The 26,204-nt window shown below is 43.0% G+C and overlaps 1 protein-coding gene across 13 annotated transcripts in view; it reads left to right on the top strand.

Moving 5' to 3' along the window:
* Positions 1 to 26,204, top strand: part of Itpr1 (inositol 1,4,5-trisphosphate receptor type 1) — a 343,325-nt gene that overhangs the window by 136,478 nt on the left and 180,643 nt on the right. For 9 of the 13 annotated variants that reach the window (XM_028867566.2, XM_028867578.2, XM_028867572.2 and 6 more), the window contains exons 7-13: positions 1,330 to 1,488; positions 3,926 to 4,024; positions 5,507 to 5,590; positions 5,693 to 5,839; positions 13,453 to 13,548; positions 15,126 to 15,170; positions 18,806 to 18,960. In XM_028867566.2, coding sequence (XP_028723399.1) covers positions 1,330 to 1,488; positions 3,926 to 4,024; positions 5,507 to 5,590; positions 5,693 to 5,839; positions 13,453 to 13,548; positions 15,126 to 15,170; positions 18,806 to 18,960 — 785 coding nt within the window. The remainder of the gene's footprint in view (positions 1 to 1,329; positions 1,489 to 3,925; positions 4,025 to 5,506; positions 5,591 to 5,692; positions 5,840 to 13,452; positions 13,549 to 15,125; positions 15,171 to 18,805; positions 18,961 to 26,204) is intronic. The other 4 variants (XM_028867579.2, XM_028867576.2, XM_028867574.2 and 1 more) reach the window with 1 other exon arrangement.

Genomic DNA, 26,204 nt, shown 5'->3' with positions numbered 1-26,204 from the left:
CAGGGTTGCTCTGATCTTACTATATAGCCTAGGCTGGCATTGAGTCCTCTTCCTGCTTTGGTCTCCTGAGTGCTAGGATTACAGGTATAGGGATCATTATTCCTGGCTAATGGTTTTTGATTAAATGGTTACTTGGGTTGGGCCTATTAGTAGCTCTCCAAAGCAACTGGAGGATTAGGCGATCACTCCTCCCTGTCCTTTTGAAGTTCCATCATCCTGTTTTCAATCTGGGGCAGTATTCTGAGTTCCAGAGTAGAAGACACTCATTTGGTTAGCCTGGAGAACTGGATGGAACTGAGGTTGAAAGAAGTCCATGGGGGATGCTGATAGCTAATACAGTCTAGTCCTGTGAGGTTTCAGGAATGACATGCCAAATCGGTGTAATGCTATCTTCTTCTAGGGTAGTTTTAAATGACCTCAGTTTTATTTCTGGTCTCAGGCTTTGGGCTCACCTGTGGGAAGGTGAGCCCATGTGTGGAGGATTAGAGGCCATTCACCAAGGGAGCATCAAGGGCCTGGGGGCACAGTATTGTCTCTTGTTTCTCTTGTATAGCTGTAGGCTATCCAGGATTCCCAAATTATGCAGGCCTTGTCTCCACTCCCAGCAACCCTGTCGGTAGATTGTGGGCCTCTTAAGGGTGCTTGTGTGTTATCACATGAACAGGAGATACATGGCAGCTGCAGTCGAGTCGCAGGCTGGCCTGCCTTCTCTAGGGACTGAGGAATCTTGTGTTCTGGTTTTTCTTTTACTTGTCAACGTGGGAGACCTTAGTAATACTTACTGGTCCAGATTATTAGACAAATTCTTTCCCATCTGGATCTTCTCCCCTTCCATGCTTCATGTAGTCGTTATCTTAGAGTGAAGAACAGAGTGCTTGGAGCATTGAAGGTGGATGTCCAGGGTCCTTGATGGGATCGCCTTTTAAATCAGACTGTTGCCTGTTGACAAAATCACCTTCCTTCATTCCCCACTGGTATCAGTAACGAGTTAGACTACAGTTCCTTAGCCCCTGTCCACAGGCAACGGGTGGCTCTCTAGCATCTTGCAGATGATGGTATCCTTGGCTTCTGCGTTATCTATCTCATCCCAGGCCACATGGGTAATAGAGGCCAACCAATTTCCCTTCTCTCCTGCCCTCTTCTCTGCCTCTCTTCACTGTTCCTTCTCCTGTTGTTCCCAAGTATTAGGTACTTTGTGTTTCTCCTGCTTCTCAAGCAGCTTGGTGGGGTGGTGGGATGAACGTTTGATAAGTATTTTACATGACCAAGAGAGCTATGGTAGAGACTTCACAGGCTCGCTCATACCTTATTCTCTTGGTGGATTTTTAGCTCCTGCATTTGAAAAGCAATAAATACCTAACTGTGAATAAGAGGCTTCCGGCCCTGCTAGAGAAGAACGCCATGAGAGTGACCTTGGACGAGGCTGGAAATGAAGGGTCCTGGTTTTACATTCAACCGTTCTACAAGCTGCGCTCCATCGGAGACAGTGTAAGTGCGGCCTCCCCTCCGCCAGGAAGGTGTTCCCTGCCATGCTTCCAGCCCTCACTGTGCTGGAGGCTCAGCTAGGAGAAGGTTAGCATTGGAGCCACAGGCAGAAGAGGAGATCAGATTGCTATGGAAACTAGTGTTTGGGAAACAAGGAAATGAAGAGAAGTGTGACCTAAATACAGTCGCTCTGTTTTTCCTACTGGGCCTCTGAAAAAATCCTATTACCTCAGTGATTTTACCATGCAAACAGCCATCCTGAATTAATATCCTGGTTGAGGATCCCTTGCCATTCCATTTCCATGAGTGTAACAGAAATGGCCAGCTCTTTTGGAAATACTGAGAGATGGAAAGTGGAAAGCAGCAGCCTTAGTAGGGAATGGGAGTGGATTGTGTGCTCACCCCATGCTTCCCGTGTCAGTAAGCAGGGCAGCTTCTCCGTCTCCTTCCGAGACTGCAGTCGGCCCCTGTCCTGGGATTCTGGACAATACAGAACCACAGGAATCCCTTTTCAAGGCAACTGAGAACACTTTGGATATTTGTTAGTTAAATTAGTCAGTCATTACGTGGGCACATACTTAACAGTGAATATGTTTAAATGCTATCAGCTATGTACTTGACCTTGTTAAGGTTCTAAAATAGATGCTTAAGGGGAAAATAAAACTAAAAAGAAATTGGCACCTTTAAACAGCATGGAGTGTTCTGGAAATACTCACCTACCCTTCACTTAAAACTAGATTCTGAGCTGGGCATTAGTGGCGCATGCCTTTTAGTCCCAGCGTTTGGGTGGTAGAGTCAGGAGGATCTTTGTGAGTTCATAGCCAGCTTGGTCTACAGAAGTAAGTTCCAGGACAGCCAGGGCTACACAGAGAAACCTTGTCTCACCCCACCCCCCAAAAAAACCCCACACACACCAAAAAACCTAGGCTTTGCCATTTTTTAGTAATGCCATTTAAGTTGATAGGCTGTGGTCAGTTTAAATAGTTTGTGTTTGTATGCATAACATATAACAATAGCAACCTGTCCTCTACTGCTACCATCCAGTGGTTATTGATCCACAAGGGATAAGTTCTTTTTAATGAACTTAGAATCATTTCAGATTATAGAAAATATAGCCATACATTTTTCCAAAATATATCAGTCTCAGAAGATGTGGGTTTTACCTTGTAGGAAGACAGACATCTCTTTTATTTTCTTTCCTTCTACTTCTGCCATGCAAAGAAAATGCAGGGCTGAGGAGGTGACTTGCTGTATAAGCATGAGGAGCCAAGTTCAGATCCTCAGTATCCACATAAACACCAGGCTTCACTGTGTGTGCCTTTAACCCCAGCACTGGGAGAGCGGAATAGGCAGATCCTTGAACTCACTAGCTAGCCAGCCTCACCAAGAAGGAGAACTTAGGTTCCCTGAGAGAACCTGTCTCAAGGAAATAAAGTAGAAAATGATACAGGTTGTCCTACATCTTTGTCAGGCCTCCACATGCACACAAACATCATACACATACAGCATACAACACACACACACACACACACACACACACAGAGAGAGAGAGAGAGAGAGAGAGAGAATGTACCTGAGTTCTGAGTTTTATTTTTAGTAAATCTTTGCTTTTCTGTCATTTAATCTGTTAATCTTTGACTTAGTTCAGACTATAACATGAATAGTTACCTTTTAAAAAATAGTTTTTCTCATACTATAAGGTTTGACCTGTTCATACTTCAGTGGTTTAAGGGTGTCAGTTTAGATAGTAGGTTGGAATAGAAAGTATCAGGCTGTGTGATACATAAGGGTAGGTGTGGGTTTCTGGTCAGGCATTTGTTTCAGTTATGGAACACTATATTTAAGTATCTATTGTTGAGGCTGAAGAGATGGCCTGTAACTTCAGTTGCAGAGAATCTGAAGTCCTCTCTGGTTTCCATGGGAACAGAACACACATAGCACACACACACACACACACACACACACACACACAAACACACAAACACACACAATACATCTTTAAAAACGTAAAAGCTGTTTATTGCTGTATATGAAAGAATTGTATTACACAATAGATTTCTGTATGTTGTAGTCACAATTCTGAAGATCATTGCTCTAGAAACAAGACCGTGACTTTATTCTCTCAAACATAAAGACCACTCAAAATAGTATCCTGCTTTTCCCAAAATTGAATCAAGCTTATTTATACAAGTGTCCCAACTGAATACCCAAACCCCCTTTCTTAGTGCTGTGGACCAACTCGCAAAGTATTGAAGTATAACCAGCAACAGTTCTGTATCAAAATCCAGCCTCGGCCTTCTTTCAGAACACAAACCATGCTTGCGCGGGTCAGCCTTCACACGCTGATCCGTGCTGAGATGGCCTCCCAGAACCATGCAGCAGTGTGTGTGCACAGCCCCAAACTGCCCTGTGAAAAGCTGTGTTGCCCCTTTCTCTCCAGGTGGTCATAGGTGACAAGGTGGTCTTGAACCCCGTCAATGCCGGCCAGCCTCTACATGCCAGCAGCCATCAGCTGGTGGATAACCCAGGCTGCAATGAGGTAAGGGCATTTGAAAAAGCTGACGTCCAGGTATGTAGATGAGGTTGTGACACCGGAGCAGGCCTTGTGGGACCTGTGTGTGTGTGTGTGTGTGTGTGTGTGTGTGTGTGTGTGTGTTTGTGCGCGTGCGTGCGCACACTGCATGGGACTTCAGCAGCAACTCAGGACTCTGTGCCCATCATTGCAGGGGAAAGAACCTAAGGCCCACTGTTGGGTAGGGTGAGGCTTTGTAGGTCTGTGCATGGGTGGTGAGTTTGATAAACTTTGCATCATTGATGAATCATCCTCTAATTTGTTAAACCCAACAACTCCTTTTGCCATTTTTCCCCCTAGCCTAGCTGTAGGGGTGCACTTTCCCAATTTGTCTCCCTAAGTAGGGTGTCTTTTATAATTCTAAGGACATTATAGGTCATGCACAGCCCTGCTAAGGGCTGTCCATTGCTAAGCCTCTCCACCGGGTAATTGCAGACATAGGTCATAGCTCTCTTATGATAGAATGTCTGTCTCATGGAGAGGACATGAACTCTAGATTGAGAAAGATGGGACTTCAAATCTCAGTCTGTGGTTCCGGAGCTCTGGAACAGTAGATGAGGTACTTAATCTCCCGGGCATCCCTAGTCTGGAAGGAGGATAGAGTTTCTTAGGGTGCTGTTGAGGATTAAGTGACATGGTGTTAATATGCCGTAGCTCTGTCCCTGAAATAGTGATTGTACACATGAGGGCTCTTGCTGCTAATGATGACCATTAACATTTTCAAATGTATGCACTAGACTCATTTCCTGATATCTCATTCCATCTTATAAGTGTCTGATTTCATTTAGCCTTTACATTCGTGGCTGTAGAACCGGATACTTGGAGGAAAGGAACATAGAACCGGATACTTGGAAGAAAGGAACATAGCATTCCAAAAGGGGCAGGACTTGGACCTTCAAGTCAGATTTGGAGCATGCGTAGTGATGGGTGCAGATAAATCATTTGCTACCCAACATTTCTTACTCCTCAGATGACTTTGTACATTCCTTATTCTCAATAATATCAGTCTTGAGGGTCTATTAGTTACTTTTCTCATTGCCTCGACAAAGTGCCAGAAACAAAGCAACTTATGGATTATTGTGTTTCCCAGGCATGGTGGGGGGCCTTGGTGATGGGAGTGGCGTAGCTTGTACAGTGTTAGGCAGTGCATAGGTCCATAGAACAGGAAGCAGAAAGAGAGGACAGGATGCGAGGCCGGCCTATAAATCTCAGGGCTTTCTAGAGATCTCCTTCCTGAAGCTAGGTCCCTCCTCTTAAAGGTTCCAAATTCTGCCTAAACAGCTCGCCCAGCTGAGGACCATGCGTTCAGACAGGTGATCATGCAAGGACAGTATAGCCTTCTGAACTAGAGCAAGAGCCCAGCTGGCCTTCCTGGTGAGGAACTCTGGGACTGGATGACATAGCTATTCTAGGAGCTATGTGAAAAATTAACTTTGATTTGCTTTCTAGGTCAACTCCGTCAACTGCAACACAAGCTGGAAAATAGTCCTTTTCATGAAATGGAGCGATAACAAAGATGACATTTTAAAGGGAGTAAGTTGGATACTCTGGGGCACTCTGCTTTTCTCAGGGCTGCAGGTTGGTGGTGTTTCCAAACTCATTTTCCCCTTACTCCCATCTTGCACTGATATACAGGGTGATGTGGTGAGGCTCTTCCATGCTGAGCAAGAGAAGTTTCTCACATGTGATGAGCACAGGAAGAAGCAGCATGTCTTCCTGAGGACAACTGGCCGACAGTCAGCCACATCAGCCACCAGCTCCAAAGCCCTGTGGGAGGTGGAGGTAAGGAGGAGGCTGTGGAGGTAAAGGAGTGGGCCATGAGGGGCGGGGGGTGGGGGTGGGTGGGTGGGGATGATGGGGTGGGGGGGGCTGGGGGGCTGGGGATGTAGGTGCTGGAGTTTGGATGTAAACCTCTGTACAGATGTGTTTCTAAATCATATCCAGATTTTATAAAAGCAAGTAGAGATGACCCAGGAAAGCAAGCACGCCATGATGTACCGGATGGATGTTGTATGGCCTTATGGAGAAAGACAACATCTACACATTCTTGAGTCACCAGAAATGGCTGTTTCTTACTTTCTCCTTTCCTCTTCTGTTGTTTTTCTTTTCCCTTTCTCTTGCTTGTTTATATGTCACAATATTATTCAACCAAATAACCCACCTGACATTGATAAATACGTGACTCCGGTACTGGTGCTGGGACACAAATTAAGTTGTGAGATAGTATCTTCTACATATGAGGAGGAAGCTGTACTCATGAAATCTGACAATGATTACCTAAACAAGACCTGAAAAAGAATGACATCACCAGTTGACCTACCTCTGTGGATGGAAGGGAACCTCAAAAGACCACACCCCAAGAACTGCAGGAAAACAGTGGCTGCAGAGACAGGAATTGTCTTCTCCAGGGACAAGCCCCCTGATAGGTTACCCCCCCCCAAGAGATCAAGCCCTAAGCATTTATACCTATGAGCAACATTGAATTGATTCAGCAGGTTCAAATAATACTAATACTAATAACAATAATAATATAGGAGCCCATGGATTTGAGAAGAATGGAGGGGCAAGAGAGGACTTAGAGGGTGGAGGGAAATCATGTAATTTCAGTACTCATGCATGAATTTCTCAAAAATGAAAAGAAATAAGCATCCGGATAGCAGACATACAGCAGCATGGCCGAGTGACAGGAGGGGTATTCCATGTGCTCTGGAGGTTTTGGTAAGAGAGGATGAGCTGATTGGGTGAGGATGAACATTTCCTAAATGGCAATGGGTAGTTTCAATCTACTGGTCGCCCAAATGGCCCTGGTTAAAATGCGTCACAAAACAAAAACTAAAGTCACAATCTGGGAAAGGGGAAGGTAGAGGGGAGGGGGTGAGAGCTGATAGTGAAGGGAGGTAGATAAGAGAGTCAGGTGGAGGGAGTAAGCAGAATGGATGTATTGTATGCATGCATTAACTTGTCGAAATAATTTAAAATATTGAAAGAGTTAGCGTCTTAGCTTGTATTTATTAGATGATGTGCATTTTGGAAGGGAGATAAGTAGAATAGGTCATGTCATGTAAGAGAAAGGCATAGAACTGGAAACATGATACAAGACAGCCTTGGCATAATATTGACTAACCTGGCTTTGGGGGCAACACAGTATGCACATGGGAAGATGAACTCATTGGAGACCAGAGCCTCAAATGTCACCTGTCAAGACTGCAGGGCATTGGGAATGTCACTCACAGGCAGGGAAGAAGTATGCAGAGGTGTTTTGAGTGACTTCAAAGTCAGCATGCTGCTTACAGAAGATGGTAATTCTGTCCTGCGGAACAGGCTTGTAAGACCAAGAAAAAAATGTATTTGCATGTTTGATTATAGAGATACGGAGAGCATGAAGAAAGGCAGAGCTGTCCTGCCTTCTCAAAATCTCCCTCTGAGTGGTTGCATTTCTTTCTCTATTTGTCAACTTTCTCCCTTCTCCCTCTATCTGGCCACAATTGTGTCACATCTTGATTGAAATCAAGACAAACCCAGCAAAATACCCAAGTCATAAACACAAAATTCTGTGTTTGTTTACACGTCTACTCAGCCAAGGAGCCAGCATCTGGATCAAGAACCGGGAGAAAAGTAGCCCCTTAAAAGTCCCTCAGCATGTTCTCCTGGATAGGTGGCCCCCAATAGGTAGCCAGCCTCTTGAATATCACAGAGCAGCCTTTAAAACTAGGCAGTCCTCACTGGGTCTGTGTTGTTGTGTGCTTCAGACAGTCCATTTCTTTGTCTTGCCTCATGATGTTCTGTTGTCCACATCCTGTGCAGCTTGCAGATCTGCCATTTGTTGATGGCATTTGAGTGGTTTCTAATTGGGAGCTGTTAAATCAAGCTTCAGGGCCATTTGTGCTGAGACGTAAGCTTTCATGTGTTCACCTGCATACAAGTGGAATAATTGGAGCCTATATTGGGTAACATTTAACATAATAAATTGCGGGTCCGAATCTGGGTGTGGTGGCATTCCTCTATTTCTAGTATTTGGGAGCCAAGGATTGCCATGAGTTCAAGGTCAAGCTGGACTACCTGTAGACACCCTGACCCCAATCAGAACAAAAAGAAAACTGAGAACAAGATTGAAATTGCCCAACGGTTTTCTGAAGTGGAAAGAATGTGCATAAATTCAACCATGAGCATTGATTATGATCTTTCTTTTCCATGTTAACCATTCACGTAGATGTGAAGGTGACTCTCCTTCTGCCCCCCCTCCCCAGTGGTGATGCTGCTCATGTTCTTTGTGCTCATCTATTGCCTGGGCATCTTTTCTGGTAGAAAGTCTGCTCAAATACTTTGCTCACTTAAAAATCCTCTTCCTTTCCTTTTACCTGGATTAAAAAATAGGCTCATCTTGGCATTGTGTAGATAATTTGCTGCAGTTGCTATGATGAGAAGACACCTCTGTTTTCTATCTGTCCATCATCCATCTGTCTGTCTATCCATATCCATCTACCTTGTTTTGGTGAACTCTTCCTCTGTTTTCTTTGCCTTCTCCTCTCCACATCTGTAGCATTTGTTCTCTGGCTGTTGTTCACATTTGTTTAGGGACAGTCAATCCAGTTGGATTATAAACTCCTTGAGAGCTTGAACTTTTTCTTTGTCCCTGATATCCTCCTTTTTCCCACCCCGGTGAGGTTTTTGTTCGTTTTTCCTTTGCATTCAAAACAGTGTCAGAGGGAGAAGAAAGTGAAGTCAGGGAGTGGGGGAGGGAAGCAGAGAGGAGGAGGCAGGAGAGGAAGTCAGGGAGTCAAGGGAAACAGAGGAGGAGGCAGGAAGAGGAAGTCAGGGTGTGGAGGAGGAAAGCAGAGAGGAGGAGGCAGGAGAGGAAGTCAGGGAGTCAAGGGAAACAGGAGGAGGCAGGAAGAGGAAGTCAGGGTGTGGAGGAGGAAAGCAGAGAGGAGGATGCAGAGAGGAGGATGCAGAGAGGAGGATGCAGGAGAGGAAGTCAGGGAGTGGGAGGGAAGCAGAGAGGAGGAGGAGGCAGGAGGAGGCAGGAGAGGAAGAGGCAGAAGATGGAGGAGGCAGCTAGGGCAGCAGTCTCCCCAGGTTAACTGCAAGTGGTAAATGCAAAGTAAGGAACAACTAAACATGTAGGAAACAGGAAAAAAAGACCATCATTTCCTTGGCTTAACCACTTCCATTGAACCTTTTTTCAGTGGACAGGGTATTTTTGCCTAGTTGACATTTTATAAGCAGAGTTTATCCCTGCTTGAACATAAGTTGAAAGAAATGTGCAAGCCTACAGAGGTCAGGGCATTTCACTCCAGGGCCTTAAAAGCGGTTGGCCAAGCCTTCCTCATTCAAAATTGATTGAGACGAATAAAAAAGATGATAATTTTGCAAGGGGATTTAACTTGAAAGTCCACTCGAGAGCATTTACTTTTTTTCCTCTGAGGACAACCAGCTATTGATTTCTTACTCCATCAAAAGCTGTCTCCTGCCAGATTTTTATTTATTTATTTTTTCTGCATTTCATATGAAAATGTTTAGTCTCTCTTTAAATTGTTTTTTATCTTATTGCAAACTTAAGTGTTCCTTCAAAGTAAAAGAAGGAAAACAACGTCGGGCAGTGGTGGCACAAGCCTTTAATCCCAGCACTTGGGAGGCAGAGGCAGGTGGATCTCTGTGAGTTCAAGGCCAGCCTGGGCTACAAAGTGAGTTCCAGGAAAGGTGCAAAGCTACACAGAGAAACCCTGTCTTGAAAAACAAAACAAAACAAACAAAAAAAACCAACCAAACAAACAAACAAAAAGACGGAAAACACTAGGTATTTTATGGATTTAAAAAAAAATAGATCTAGCTGTAGTCTGAGAGAAGAGACTGGCTGCTCTTCTAGAGAACCAAAGTTCAATTCTCAGCACTCACAAGGCAGCTAACAAAGATCTGTAACTCCATTCCCACGGTCTCTGATGCCCTCTTCTGGCCCATCCTGGGCATTGCATGCACATGGTACACAGAAATACAATTAGGCAAAACACTCATACACATAAAATTTCAAAAACAAATTTTAAAGAGCTCTTGAGATTCTCATTATGTATTGGCATAGCCACCTAGGTTTAATTAGCTTTAGTTAACATGTTGTAATAGTCACATGTTATAAAACTTTCCTTCCGTTTCCTCCTTATTGTTCCTTGGGTTGTTATGGTCATATATTTTATTTCTACATGGATCATAAACATCACGTCATTTTATTATTTGCCTTGCTCCCGGGGTGTCTAACTAGTAGCCCTTACATCTTCATATAAGTGTATGTGTGCCCTTGCACCTTGCAGGCTGTGGGCTGGCGCCCCTTGCTTAGTGTGGCTCAGGGAAGCCGAAATGTTGGACACCCAGGGAAGCCGTCGCTTACGTTTCAAAGCCACGCCATCAGGAGCACACAGAGGTCTTCCATACTTGCTTGCATAGTTACCATCCTAAGCTCTGTGTTCTTTCACAGAGATCCAAGTTTGTATCGAGGATTGCTTCCTGCCGAAGAACTCCCCTGGTTTCTTGCAGTGCGGGTCTGCCATGGACGAATTCTCATTTGTGTGAAAATACCTTTGTTTTATCTTCATTTTAAAGTGTTTTTCCTTCTTTTAATTAACAGCTCTATTGGAGTGCAGTTCATACACCGCATAGTCACACTGACAAATTCAGTAATTTTTAATAGATTCGGAGGACTGTGCAACTAATAGCCCTTTAAATTTTAGAGATTTTTTTTTTTAATCATCTCCAAGGAAACCCATCCCCATTAGCAGTCACTCCTCACTTCCCCAGCCCCCACCACATCCCACTTCCCTGGGATGGAATCAACTTCTTCCATGGACAAGCCTGTAAACCATTCTTGTATATGGCTTCCTTTGCAGAGTGGAATGTTTCACTGCAGTTCAGGCTGCTATAACAATATGGGAAATTGATTTCTAAATGTCATCACATGACACAGTGAATTAGGGAGCTCTCTGGAGCCTTGTGTGAGAGTATAGATTCCCTTCATAAGGCTCTGAGCTTTGAGGATTAGATGTCAACATAGGAATCGAGGGATGTACACATTAAGATGTAGTAAATACTGTCTTCAGAGTTCAATTGTATTGGCACACATGAGTCCTTTATTTCCTTACACCCAAGTAATATTCCATTATATGGGTTTACCTTTTTATGTATTTACTTATCTTTTGACAACTTTTGGATCATTTTCACTTTTTGGCTCCCAGGAAGACTGTAACTATGAACATTTATGTGCTAATTTTTGTGTGCAAGTATTTTCATGTCTCAAGAGTAGAATCGTGAGTGATAGGCTTAAGTGGGACCTATCTAGAGTACCCAGGCTGCCTCCTAAAGTGCCTGCACATTATTAATTCCATCAGTGTGTCATGGTTCTGGTTTCTCTGTGGGGCTTTCATTTCCAAAAAGTAGTTTTGTTGGGTTTTTGTTTATATTGCTTGTGATGTGAGTACAGTGGTTTTTAAATCTTTGTTCCCTGTGTACAGTGTCTCAGTCTAACTGTGGTGGTCCTTTGTATGTGCATATGCGCATGTGTGTGCTTTACCCTTTCAGAGTTCTTTAGCTTCTTGACTATATGGATATTTGTCAATGAGATTGGGGTCATTATTTCTCAGATATGTTTTTCTGCTTTGACCAACTGACCTGACATAAGCTGGATCTTTGATGTCATCTAACTGAGTTAATGGGTCACCTCCTTATTGCTTCACCGTGTAGGACTTTGTAATTCTTTGGTAGAAGCAGCAGTGTAACTTTATTGGGTATATCTGATTTGTTGTTCTTTTTAGGAAAAAAGGAGTTTTGTTTTGTTGGAGTCACATTCCTGTGAATCAGTTTAGTCCTGTGGAGGTTCATTTTCATGCATTTCTAGGTCAAGGTAGTCTATGTTTGAGGCTCCATTATTAATGATAAATGCTCAACATGGTTCCACAGGATCTCTCTGCCAAAGTTTGCCCATCAAAACCATTCCTAGCCCCTTGAAAGCTCAGGGTATATTAAAGTTCCAGGTGTGTGTGTATGTGAGGCACTTTCATGTGTACATACATGTGCATGGGTGTGGGTGTGTAGCTGGGGAATGGACCTTGGGCTTTGTGTGTGCCACACAAGTGTTCTGCCACTGAACTATACTCCTATGCCCATCTTAATCATTTTGGGGGATCTTAAAGGGTCTTTAGGTATTGGTGATTTGATATTAGTCTAAAACTTTATGCAAATTTCTGGCACTTTCTCTGTGTATCGAATTATATCTCCAGCGCTCTTCCTCCCCAGCTTTGATCTTCTCCTTTACCCCATGAGCCTGTGCTTATGTATACCATCATTGGGCTGCTGCGCCTGCTCCGAGAGACCACAGAGACACACCACTTCCTGTCTAACAAATACATTTGTATCATAATCCTTCCCAGTTTTCCTCTTTACTATGGTGATGTCATCTGTATGCCACAGTACAATGATTATGTATGTCAGTTGCATTCTCATGGCTAGAAGCTGAAAGTTTCATGGTAAATTGTCCCAGACTCTCCTCACTCTCACATTTCAAAGCACAGATCTGCAAATGTGTTGTTGCACTACACAAGTGCATGTATGGGAAAGAGCTCTGAAATTCTGTCTTATCAACTTGTGCATTTTGTGTGGTTCAATTTGAGTATCTTTATTCCTGGGGTAAGGGAAATGGCTCAGCACTTGCCATGGATTTGGATCCCCATTTCCACATGAGAGCTGGCTGTAGTGGTGTATACCCTAACCTCAGCCGTAAGCCAGTCTAGCCAAAATGTTAGGCTCCAGGTTCAGGGAAGGCAATAGAGCAAGATACCTGAAGTCAACCTCTGGCCTCTATATGTGCAAACACAAGATGAATGTGCACATGCACACACACATGCACACCCATATACACAAGTAGCAATGGAGTCTTATTATTTCATTAGTATTAAGGCAGCAGATTTAAATGGCATTGCAGTTCTTTTTTTTTTTTTTTTTTGGTTTTCCGAGAAAGGGTTTCTCTTGTGTAGCTTTGTGCCTTTCCTGGAACTCACTTGGTAGCCCAGGCTGGCCTCGAACTCACAGAGATCCGCCTGCCTCTGCCTCCCGAGTGCTGGGATTAAAGGCGTGCGCCACCACCGCCCGGCCGGCATTGCAGTTCTTATTCCAATCGTTGTGTGTTAACTACGAGACAATCCCTTTTATGGAGAAACAACATTTTAATGATTGTACGTCTCTAAATTGAGATGTTCCACCCCGAAGCTTGGCATAGCTTTGTAGAAAGGTGCTGAATGCCCCCCACGCTTGAAAACACCACCAGTGAACTGTGACTTGTGACGTCTCCAGTTCAGTGCCATCTCACCGTGGGCTGACAGCTCTTCCACACCCATTAACTATCTTTCCTCTTGCAGGTAGTCCAGCACGACCCATGCCGGGGTGGAGCTGGGTACTGGAACAGCCTCTTCCGCTTTAAGCACCTGGCTACAGGGCATTACTTGGCAGCAGAGGTAAGTAGCTGCACGTGGTTTTCTCTTGGAAAGTGAACTCGCTGTGATTATCTTTCTTCACTCACCTAGCCACTGGACGTCCGGAAGCTCAAGCTACCATGCTTTTCCTGCTGCCTTTCTGTTTCCTTCTGTCTCATAGAAAAGGAAAATTACAAGTGACGTACTAACATTTTATGGGACTTGACAGGGGCATCCTGATCAAGAAGTAGGGAGACGGGAAATGTAGGTTTGTAGGGTGATTTTCTGTTTTTGTTGTCGTATGCTGCTTTGCTTATACTTATCTGCCAACCCCACTCCTGACACAAGTGCCTGATAAAAACTTGTCTGCACTGGACACATGGTATATATAATCAGAAGCGTTGGAATGCATGGGGAACTAGAGAATTTCATGGAGAAATCTGATTTCCCAGGGTGTAGTGGGAGACATAGGTGTCATCAACCTTATAAGAGTATCAGGAATCAAATTAACATTTTTTTTTTTTTATTTTTGAGTTGAGGCCTCACTGTATAGCTCTTCCTTGCCTGGAAACTACTATGTAGACCAGGCTGACCTTGAACTCACAGAGATCTACTTACCTCTGCCTTCCAAGTGCTGGGGTTAAAGGCATGTGCTACTATGTGCCTGTCTCTCCTCAAATTATATTTTTGAGTCGTGATCTCACTCTGTAGCCCAGGCTGGCTTTGAATTCTCTCTCCTCCTGTCTCAGCCTCCCAGGCACTGAGACTCTCAAGTGTTAGCCACCGGATCTAGCTTATGAAAGCTTTTTGAAGAAAGGAAGGAATTTCCATTTTAATTTTGTATTAAATTAAGGAGCATCCTGCTGTGGAACAGATGTTGAGTTTTGCTCTGATCTGATGGAAGATGTACATAGAGTCATATTCAGATTCTAGTAGTACATCAAAAGACCCCACTGTTGACTGGTACCGCTGGCCCAGGATTTCCAAGGATTTCTGTAGGTTATCAGTACTGCTTCTGGCACTGGCCCTAGGAATTTGCAATCTCAATTTATAAACCACCTAGAGTTTCTGATGCTTGTACGAACTGATGATTTTGAAATACTTAGAAACCAAACATGAAGAAGTCGAAGTTGACATTTAAAATGGAGTCTTGGGGAGGAAGAGACCCCGCCAAGCAGCTTTGAAAACCTGTGATTATGTGGTTAAAGATTAAGGGTGGTTGTCTTATCTGTTATGTCTTACGGTGAATGTAGCTCTTTCAAGAGGCCTTCTGTTTCCTCTTTTTTCTGTCATCTAAAGTAAGCAGGATTATCAATGACTGTGTGTTGACGTTATCTTTATTGTAGGCCTGTACCGTTGCTCCCCTAGTGAATCTGTTGTGTTTTCCTTGTCTCTACTTGGAGCTGAACTGTCTGCTAGTGACTGGTGGATTATCCTGTGTGTATTGTAACTGTGTAACTTGTGTTGGTGCTGTGGCATGCTGGTTCTGTGACTAGAGGGAAGGGACACGTTCTTAGCTGATCAAGGATGGCTGCAGGTATTGACATCTCCTGCACATGGGTCCTGGTCCCTGAGAAAGCAATGGATGTTTTAATTTCCTAATGATTCTTTTTCATCAGGTAGACCCTGACTTTGAGGAAGAATGCCTGGAGTTTCAGCCCTCAGTAAGTATAGGCAAGAGCCTTCCTGTCTTTCTCTGGTAGGCTGAGGCCAAATAACCTGGAGCCCCATTTAAGAAATTGTCAAGTGGCCTTTGAGTGTTGGGGAAGGGGAAGACTTAGAACAAGATCTTGTCCTGTGCATCTCTTAAAGGAAGTTGTGTCTGACATCCTGTGGCCTGATTGGTCTAGACCCTGCTGGTTTTGATGCTTTTCCTGTATGTTCAGTCAAGAGTCTACTCGAAGCTGGAGAAGTGCATAGTATCTCTTGGAATATTTCTGGGTGGGAGAAATGGCCTTGGTCCTTGTGAAACTTGGCCTCTTACAAACAGTTGCCTTAATGCTGTTGACCTTGACCTGTGACTCATCTAGATTTTGAAGTGGTAGTGAATAGTATCCTTTCAACTTCAGAGTTAACACATGATGCGAGACCTTGTATGCATGTCCTCAGATGGGACAGTCAGGTGGACCTCTAACCTTGCTTTTCACAAAGTCAGAAATGGGCTTTAGGTTCTGACGTGATTTGGAATTTCAGTTCAAAATGGATTTAGCTTTCAAGAAATCCTGACCAATTAATATTGACCTGTGTATGCTTGGGGTACAAGTGTACCTGGGTAGGGGCTGAAGAAGGCAGTGGTCGTGTTTCATGGACATAAGAACATCCACAAAATGGTTCTGTTTGTGGAGTGCTTGATTGTGCTGAATGCAGACCAAACAAAATGCCAGACGGTTGCTGTCTGTTGATCCGTGAGTGCATGTGCTGTTCTCAGAGGTTGGTATAGTAGATAGTCTTGAGGGTACTTGCTTTTCTATTAAAATTTGAAATGGCACATCAAAGAGGGGAAGTGAGATGGAGATAACTAAAAACGAAGGTGCGTGAATCCTGTGTTAAATGGTTAACCTTCCAGTTATGTTGGGGTAGAAGGTTGGCGTTGAAAGAAACTGGGCCATCATGGCTAAGGACTTCTGACTGTGACTACGTAGGTTTACTAGGGCCATCTCCTCTCACTGTGTCCCACCGAGTACCTGGGCCTCATCTCCTTCCCTTGGCCTTTCTGTCACCTTTACTTCTACAAGCATTTGGAAGGCTTGTCTTCCACAGCTCATCCGGCTTGGAAAACAGACCTATTCCAGTTCCCTGCCAGTCTGAACCCTTGCCCTATCTTTATCTTCCTGTTTGACATTTCTTATTCTTGGACATTCTTTATTTGAGAGAGGAAACTGCCGTGTGTGGTCTCAGTGCTGCCAGCTGAGGTATCACCAAGGGAGTCTGGCCCTTGGCTTGAATATCAAGCTGTGGCTCATTTGAGGGGAAGAAGATGTCCTGGTGAACCATTGGTGCTATGCGGATGACACTGCTCCTTCGGGTTCTGTGTTGGAAGGAAGACAATAATTCTCAAAGTAAGATAAAGTGCTGAGATCACAAGCCCAGGAAGGAGGGAAGAAAGAAAGACCTTCATTTAAGTACCAGCCTGATCACTGACAAGCTTTTTTTTTTTTAAACTTTCCTTCCCTAAGCCTCACTTTCCTTCTCTAAACAAGCAATATTTTCAGGTTGCAGGACATCAGTAGGGACTTCAGTGTGCTCATATCCAGCAGGTCATCTTGATGTCACAAGAGTTAGGAAAGGCCTTGGTGAGTGGTCCTAACATGACGTATCTCGGGGTCTTTCTGAGTCTCGCACTTCCCCATGCCATTATTACACCAGCAGGCTGAATGTAGATCAAGGTGGCATTGCTCTGATGGTCCCGCAGTTGCTGGGACTTGGTCTGCACCTGGAGGATGGGTGTGTAGAGAGGGTTTTACTTGCACCCAAGAGGCTGGAAGCACACAGCATGGGTTTCCGTAGGCAAGTATTAGCTTTGAGAGGGCCCTGCTTCCTTCATTGCATCTTTAGCTTGGGAGTGAGAATGGGGAGTCTAGAGTCAGATAAGCCCATGTAAAAATACCCTTTTCTCACCTGCTCTTGGTTTTCCTGGAGGTTGGCATCAGTGAAACGTTAGACCTAACTATCCGAGTTAGGTGCTTCTAAAATCAGTGGTTATTTGCCTGGTCCCAGAGAGAGGGTAAAAGGCCAACCTGAGGCTGGTTTCTCTGCTCCCCCTTGCATGTGTGCCTCTCTACCCACTAGGTGGCGTATGCCGACTGTGCACCGAGGACTCTGCTTCTGGGTTCCTTGGCTAGAGAGAGACAGCGTTATTGAAGCCACAGTTTTCCTCTAGATCTGCTGCTGCCTCTGAACTGTCACTGCCTGTAACCAAGCCCTGAGTCATAGCTGGTTCAGACTTTGTGAACACTTCAGGGGACAAGAGTTAGGAGAGAACAGATGTCCAAGTTTTCTCTCCAGAACCAAAGGGACAGAGTGGTCTTGCTCCAGATGTTCCTTTAGCATAGCGAGAATAAAAGGCCTAAGATTTGTTTATATATAGGGTATTAAGAGAACTTCTTAATTGGATGTTTATTTGTGGTTTGTTTTTTGAGACAGGGTCTTACTATGTTGTTGAGGCTAGTTTTGAACCGCTGGGATCAAGTACCACCACAACCCCACCCAACCCCCAGCCTCTCCAGTAGCCCCGTTAGCTGATGTTACAGATCTATATAAGACTAAAAGAACTTTCATTTACTGATGGATGGATGGATGGATGGATGGATGAGAACAGAAGGTAGATCTCAGCCTTGTGGAGCTGAGTTTTCTCACGTTCTTTCCTTTTCCTTTGACTTGACTTCCTGTTCTCGATTGCTGAGTATTCCTGGTGTTGTCTTCTTCTATGTAAGGGAAGGAGGTGATGTTTCAGCCAGAGAGAAGCAAGCCAGGGATGAGGAAATCATGTTTTCCCAGCAGATGCAGGGCATGTGGTCACACTAGGGATGTCAGGCATTGAAAAGAATTGCATGTGAGGTCACCGAGCTGAAAGCGATTGCAGAGCCCATTGGAGCAGGCATTCAGGCTAAGCGCACTGGCTAACATCTCTGGCACATGGACTTTGCTTTGGAGATGAGAATGTGTCCTTAGTGTTGCTCAAAATACCTTCATCATTGTTCATCAGGTTTTACTGTGAAGGATTTTCTTTCATTTCAACCAAATCCCACTGTAGCATTAGCGGTCCTTTGCGTTATCATCAGCATTCTTAATCAATGACCAGTGTGTTCTTCAGGGCTAGAGTGACTTGTCAAACTGTGCTGGAATATTACTCAGGGACACTTGGAGTCCGGTTTATTTTATTTCTTCTTCTAGGAAATACTCATGTTATATTTTTGGTAGACAACCATTTCTGTAGATTAGTACCATCACAAATAACTAGTTTCACAGGTCAAGTTTACGTCAAGTGCATCTCTGCTCCCCAGCTGTTGCACATGGATGGAGTGAAGGTCTTTGTTCCCAATAGCTCTTTCCCTAGTCATCTGCCATTGTCCCTTTACAGCGTTTGAACATGTTGAGTGACAACACAAAGAAGTTGAGAATAAATAGTGTTGGGTCAAGTGGCCGATGGTTATCTTGAAGAGCTACTCTGAGACTGTCTGTGGTCCTTCTCCTGCCAACCGCTGATACTCTTGTTTCTCTTTTCTTCCTGTGGACTGTGGAATGATGGTGGTGAGGTTTTTACCTTCAGAGCTCCTCACCTGCTACCTTTTGTTCTCAGGTGGACCCTGACCAGGACGCATCTAGGAGCAGGTTGAGAAATGCCCAAGAAAAAATGGTATACTCTTTGGTCTCTGTGCCCGAAGGCAATGACATCTCCTCCATCTTTGAGCTAGACCCCACAACTCTTCGTGGAGGTGACAGCCTTGTCCCAAGGTATGATTTTAAAATTTCTTATTCCAAGACAAATCAGGGCTGGTCTTGATGGCCTGGATGTGTTTCTTGGAACGCAAAGCATCATGGTCTTTTCTTGAAGCACTTTTGAAGGAATCGGTGAAGCTGGTTCCTACATGACATTGAGTTATGTATGACTCATCAATGGTAAGTTCTTGGTGGGTGGACAATAAGTACTGTATTTATGAGCCTGGATAGCTGGCTCATGGATTAAGAGCACAAAGGACCCAGGTTTGGTTCCAGCACATACCTGGTGGCTCACATCCCTGGTGGCTCACAGCTGCCTGTAACTCCAGTTTTATGGGATCTTCTAGCCTGTGTGGGCACATAAACTCCTGCAAGTGCACATACACATACACACAACACTTTTTGCGTAAAAGTACTGTCTAGGGGCTGGGGAGATGGCCCAGGGGATAACATGCTTGGCATCCAAGCTAAAGGCCTGAGTTTGAGTTCCTAGAACTGCAGTAAAGCTGAAGCAGCAACCTGCATCTGTAATCCCAGTGCTTTTCTAACAAGATGGGAGGTAGAGACAGGAGAGTGCCTGGAAGCTTATGAGCTGGTAGCCTGGTGTATCAGTGGAGAGCAAGAGACTGTCTCAAGCAAGGTGTGGAAGGTGAGAATTGACATCCAAGGTTGTCCTTTGACATCTACACTCATGCAGGCACACATACTGTACACACTAAACACACACGCACACACACAAATTTAAAAGTGCTGTTTAGGTTATTAATACATACCTCAGGCAACTTAGTATTTTAATATCTTTTTCTCCTTCCCCAAACCTAGATAATCTCTTAGTTAACTGGATAAATAATTGAAAAGAAATTTTTAAAAATCACTGTGCATAGTAAGTTTATTTAAAATATTGAAAAGTTAGATCTGTGTTTTTTGTGTATTTTATTCAAGTTAACTATTTTGTTGCCTAAGAATGCATTTTCATATTGTAAATAGAAGAGCCAAACTTTGAACAATTTTTAGTATTGTGTATATATGCATGATGTGTATATGGGTGTGCATGTACTGTGTGAGTATGGAGATCAGAGGACAACCTTTCTGTAGGTTGCAGGGATCAAACTCAGATGACATTCTTTTTCTTTAAAATTATTTTAGAGTTGTTTATTTTAATTTTATGTGTATGATTTTTTTTTGCCTGCATGAATATCTGTATATTATGTGCATGCCTGGTACCCATAGAATTTACAGACAGTTGTGAGCCACCACATGGGTGCTGGGAACCAAAGCCAGGTGGAGTTCTTAACCACTGAGATATGGCTCCAACCTTCTCAGAGTTACATTCTTGTGCTGTATGTGCTTTATGCATTGATCCACCTACCTAATTGGCCCCCAAAGCCGTCTGTCTGTCTGTCTGCCTGTCTGTCTATCTATCACTTATTTATTTTGAGGCAGAGTCCCACAATGTTTCCTTGGCTGGCCTGGAACTCATATAGATCTTCCTGCCTCTGCCTCCCAAGTACTGGGATTAAAAGTATGCACAAACACACCTTGTCAAAAGTCTGTTCTTAACAAAGTCAACAACAATATTATTCATGACTATACCATCCATTGTTTTCCAAGTACATGAAGCACAGTGCTAAGTAGATACCATACATAATTTATAATTTTATCATGTCTGAAGTCCTGTGAGCTAGGTATTATCCATCCTTTATAGAAAGACATTGGGATTCAGAGTTTAAGTGAAGTATCACAAGTTAGAGTCCTGTAGCAGAACCCATATTGGTAAATGACTGAGACAGAGTGTCTGGACATTACGTCTCCCTCTTCAGCTGTGCATTGAGTGGCCGATGTCTCACTGTGTGTATTGGGTTTTCATGAATCCCCTCACTGTGTGTGCCTTTGTGTTTCATTGTGTCTGCTTTGCCCCTTTCCTGCATGTGGAAGGCTAGGAAGCTAGAACATCACCCTCGTGTGATTGCTGTCAGAATTTAGGATCCTTGACTTGTGCTTGTTGCAATTCTTGTGCCTTCTAAGAGGGCGAAGTGTAAGGCAGTCCCATAGAGAACCTTACAAGGTGGTAGGGCCTTCTTTGGCTCTCAAGTCAGATTTGCTCGTTACTAAACTCTGCTAGCTTGTTCCCCACTTGAGAATCTGAGGGAGGCTAGAGATATCTATCTGGAAAACTCCACAGGTGTGCACAGCTTTCTTCTAGGTCTAAAACCTGTTATTTTAGTTACCTTTGGAATAAATCATGTGTGGGTTACCACTGATGCCCGAGTTCATGCTTGTAATGAACATGCCATATCTAGAAGTTTGCATTTTATAGCACTCCTTCGGATTCTCCAGCCCGTATGCTCTTTTGCTGCTTCCTCTCCTATGATATTCCCTGAGCCCTGGTAGTGGTAGGATTAATTACAGACTTCCCACTTAGGGCTGAACATTCGGTCTCTCATTCTCAGCATTCTGACCACTTAGGCCTTCTTCCATTGACTTCTGTCCACCACAAAAAAAAAGCTTCTCTGATCAAAGTTGAGAGCAACGTTCATCTATTGTAGGTCTCTGGGTATAAGCATGAATATTTAGAAGGCATGTTGACCACATGACCATGTAGTGGAATAGCAATAGCAGATTTTGCTCCAGGGCCTATGACAGCCTTCACCATGCATGAGCTTTTGACCTGGGTTACAGTACAAGGCATGAATTTTTTTTCTGTGGAGTGGACCTCAAATCCAATCAGAAGTTGGTTAGTTAACCCATAACAATTGTGAATATTGTGCCAGTTTTGCACAAGTGGGCATATCATGCCTGGCAGGTTGGTACTGTAACATGAAGGGTCCAGCAGTGGGTAAGACCTTTTCCTCCCTTAGCAGCCTGTACGGTAAGTTCCTTCTGTCACCATGAAAGTGGCTAGCAGGGAGACTGTCTCCTGGTAGGGTTGAGATTGAGTTCCCTGTATCCTGAAGCCAGATCATGTAGTATCTTTAGCAATAAGTTCTTTTTTGGAGGTGGGGGGGTTTGAGACAGGGTTTCTCTGTGTAGTTTTGGTGCCTGTCCCTGTGTAGTTTTGGTGCCTGTCCCAGATCTTGCTCTGTAGACCAGGCTGGCCTCGAACTCACAGAGATCTGCCTGGCTCTGCCTCCCGAGTGCTGTGATTAAAGGCATGCGCCACCACCCTCTGGCAACAATAAGCTCTTGCCATGTGGTTGTCATGGGTAACCAAGGGCAATGGCAATAACTTGTGTTACTTTAGAGAGCGCTGGGACTTTTCTTTACCAATACTTCACAGGGAAGTAGCCCATGCCTTGTATTGCAATGTTTATTTAATAGCCCAAGGATTCTGGAAGCAACATTCTCCTCTTGTGCAGGATAATTCTATTCAAACTATTTTTTTTTTTAGTTGGATTTCAAAATGAGCTTACTGACTGACAGGTTTCCAAAAGGCTTTTTCATAGATCTTCAGTTTTAGTTATAGTCCACTACTATCCCTTCCTCTTTCCCATCTCCCTCCCTCTCCTGTTCCCATTTGGTCTTATTTATTATTTTGGTCTTATTATCTATTTTGGTCTTTCTGTTTTGGTCTTATTATCTATTTTATGGGTGATATATACTTTATATTGTAGGCCCTCATTTATTACCTGGTGACTATTTAGTTGTTTGTACTCTGGCTTGTATATGACTGATATCTTCATGAATGTTTGCTTACATATTTTTGTGATCTCATATTTCTCTTGAGTCCATATCTAGAAGCAGAGTTGCTGCACCATGAGGTAATCTTGTGTTTAACCTTTGAGGAGCTGACAGGTTGTCTCTCAAAGTAGACACACTACTTCTATTCCCATCAAGCAAGTATGTGAGGATTCCAGTTTTCACCAATATTTGTCACTATTTTTTTTTTGAGTTATCTAATTAATGTGAAGTGAGATCTCATTGAGGATTGGATTTACATTTCTCTGATGATCAAACATGTTGATTGTCTTTTTAGGTTCATATCTTCTCATATTCTTTGTCATTTTTACTAGTTATACATCCTTTAATTATTGAGTTGTGTTTTCTAGATATAAACATCTGATCTCTGATAAGCAAATGTCTTCTTGCATGCTATTTTTCTAGTTTTTGATGGTGTCTTGAACAGGTTCAATTTATTTGATTCTGCTTTTGGCTTCTTACCTAAAAAAAAACTATGACCATAAAATTTTGTAGTGATATTTTCTTCAAGGTTTTATTCATTTTCATTGTTTACCCTTAGGTTTTTTTTTTATTCATTTTGAAATTTTTTAAAACACATTTTGAGGTAGGATATATTGCATTTTAAAAGCTTCCTTTTTCCTTGACTGTCTATTATGTAAATAGGTGCTAGTCTGCAGAACTCAAAAACATTGCAGCTTAAATGATTTTCCATTTTCGCAGTTCTGAAGATAAGTGCATTTTTCTTGGGATGTCAGAAAACAAGGAAGTAACATTGATAGCCTGTGCACAGACATTGTCGGACTAGTGAAGAGCTGAAAGATGCGATGTAACATATCACACTGTCCATGAGAACCTTCTTTATTGCATTCCTTGGCAAAGAGGGAACCAGGAACTCATTGGCCCATATTCCCCAGTGCCTTGGAAATCCCCATAATCCCAGGAGAAGAAAAGTTTAAGTTTCTAGTCAGCTGCCTAAGTCGTGTTGACTGGGTGGAGCCCCTCTTCTGTGTTCTGTGCCTTCATTAGTGCTTCTTGGTCAACTTTCTTTGCGAGGAGGTGTCCTCTGACTGATTCTAAGCTCAGAAACGAGGCAAGGACTTACATTCAGCCTTGGGGGTTAATAGCTCTGGCATGGTCTACCAGTGTGTTCATTTATGATCTTGCTGGATCTTTGCCTTGACATTTTTTCTTCATTCTCGATCTTGGCTGGCATCCTCAGAGCCAGAAGAGAATAGGGCCTCTTATCCATTGATCACATGGAATCTAAGTGACCTTGGGAGTAACCCATTCCTTTCTCTGTATATTAAAACTCTGCTGTGGAGGAAGGCAGTTGGAGGAACACATGAGAACCAAACCAAACACATGAGCACAGAGTATTAAGACGCCATCCATGACTGTGTGTGCTAACCTATAAGTCATTTTAAAATTGTGCTGTATTTTTCTTATTACAGATTGCAGTATAGAAAGTTCAACATGTGCACAGTGGTATCAGCAAATGCATCTTTTGTAATAGTCAGTGGATAAAATGTACTTCAGAGCCAAATAAGAGGGATAATGACCAATCCTGGATATATTGAACCAGATAATAAAATTGCACTATGCATAAGTTAAATATTTTTAAAGAGCATTGGAAGGATGTCTACTTGTGTGACTCTTGTGTACTTGTCCCAACAACATGACTTTTGATTTAAGGATTAGGATTATTTGTTGTAGGAATCTGTGGAATAAATTAATTATCCAACTAAAAGTATGCTCCAAGCTTTGGTTACACGCTGAAAATACAGAAAATGAACCAAACTCACTCAGAATGAAAAAAGTGCAAATGTCCCTCTTTAATATCTTGTCCATATTGTCTAGTTCATGCTAGTGAAAGTAAATAACACAAGGGTTTCCCTCTTCTGACCTTGAAATGTTCAGGACAATTACAGCAAAGGAAACCAAGGTCTACTGAAGGTGCATGTCTAGCTTGGTCTCTTCCATGAATGTGCCATGCCTTGGTCCGAAATTACTCTTTCTTTGAATGACTTCCGCTTTACGTGATCAGCCTCTGGCCTGCCAGTGTTGAAAGTTCCAGTCCAACGTCATCTCAGTTTTCTGTAACAGGATCTTTCATGTTTCTGAGTCCTCCCCAACTGTCTCCTAACTGTGCTTTTTCCTGTTGCTTCTGCTGGCTTGGTGTGCTCTTATCCTGTCTTGAAGGGTGACATTCCTTCCATTGTTTTCTACTATTTCAGAAGTGAAGCAGAGGTGAAAAATGTCTTAAACATGATGCTCGTTCACCATATAAAGAAATAACCATAAGATGATATTTATCAGGTAGAGAAAAAGTAATAAGCAAGTAGCAAGTATATATAATTCAACTCCTCAGAGGGAATTAGCTGCACTTAAGATCCTGAGTTCATGTAGGTTCTAACAGGTTTCTGGGCACAGATGTAACATGTGATTTGTCATACATGGAACTGTGAGCTACTTTGAGTTGATCTTAATGGAATTCTGTACTGTGGATATGTTTTCAAGTAAGTGATTATCATCTGTTATCATTTTAAGAAACTGGCATTATGTATACTGTAATGGACTAAGTCTTGTGACCATTAGATGGTACAGTTTTTAGTCTCCGAAATAACACTTGACTGCACATCTTTGTAACACATAGTGCACCTGTGCTATTTTTCCTTCTGGAAAAATCTAAAATTGGAGTTTGTAAATAAAAGAAGATATTTATGTTCATGTGTTCATGTGTTTGTATTTCATTTATCATGTTATCCCAACTACATCAGACCCCAGTGCATGGGGCTTTGAGTGCAGTGCAGTGGTATAACTTGTGTCTAGAATGTCAAGGTCCTTGAGCCATCCTGTCACTAAAAGAAAACACCTACCATAAAAGCTTAGGAGAATTCATTTTCCTATGTTCTTCTAAGTACTAGCTGTTTACAACCTTTGGGATCCTAAATATGTGATAGAACCAAATTAGAAGTTTGTTCTATATTAATTACATACTAAGTTGAATGTTTATTGACAACTTATATTTTATCATTAAAGTATTGTCCATGTCTTTGTTGCATTTTAATTAATCATGTTTCTTACTGATTTGTAGGAATTCGTTGTGTGTATGAATCAGTAACTTTTTAAAGTTTGTGTGTTCTTTTGATTTTTTAGCTTTGTTCATAATAACCATGCGCGCGCGCGCGCGCACACACACACACACACACACACACACACACACACACACCCTCATCCTCACACACACTTTCTCTACAAAAGATTAAAATTTTTGACCATATAATCAAATTTACCTTCTTTTTGTTTTAAAATTTTAGACTTTGTTAGGCTGTGGTGGCGCACGCCTTTAATCCCAGCACTTGGGGGGCAGAGCCAGGCAGATCTCAGTGAGTTAGAGGCCAGCCTGGTCTACAGAAGGGAGGTCTAGGACAACCTGGTTTACAAAGCGAGTTCCAGGACAGCCAGGACTGTTACATAGAGAAATCCTGTCTCAAAAAAAAAAAAAAAATTACACTTCGTACTTCATTACAGAGCTTCAGGAAGCTCTCTCTGCCCCACAGGATAAGTAAATATTTACTCAT

The sequence above is a fragment of the Peromyscus leucopus genome, chromosome X (genome assembly GCF_004664715.2).
Source record: "Peromyscus leucopus breed LL Stock chromosome X, UCI_PerLeu_2.1, whole genome shotgun sequence".
Lineage (NCBI taxonomy): Eukaryota > Metazoa > Chordata > Mammalia > Rodentia > Cricetidae > Peromyscus > Peromyscus leucopus.
The sequence above is the reverse complement of the archived record's forward strand: the minus strand, read 5'-3'. Positions and strand labels throughout refer to the sequence as shown.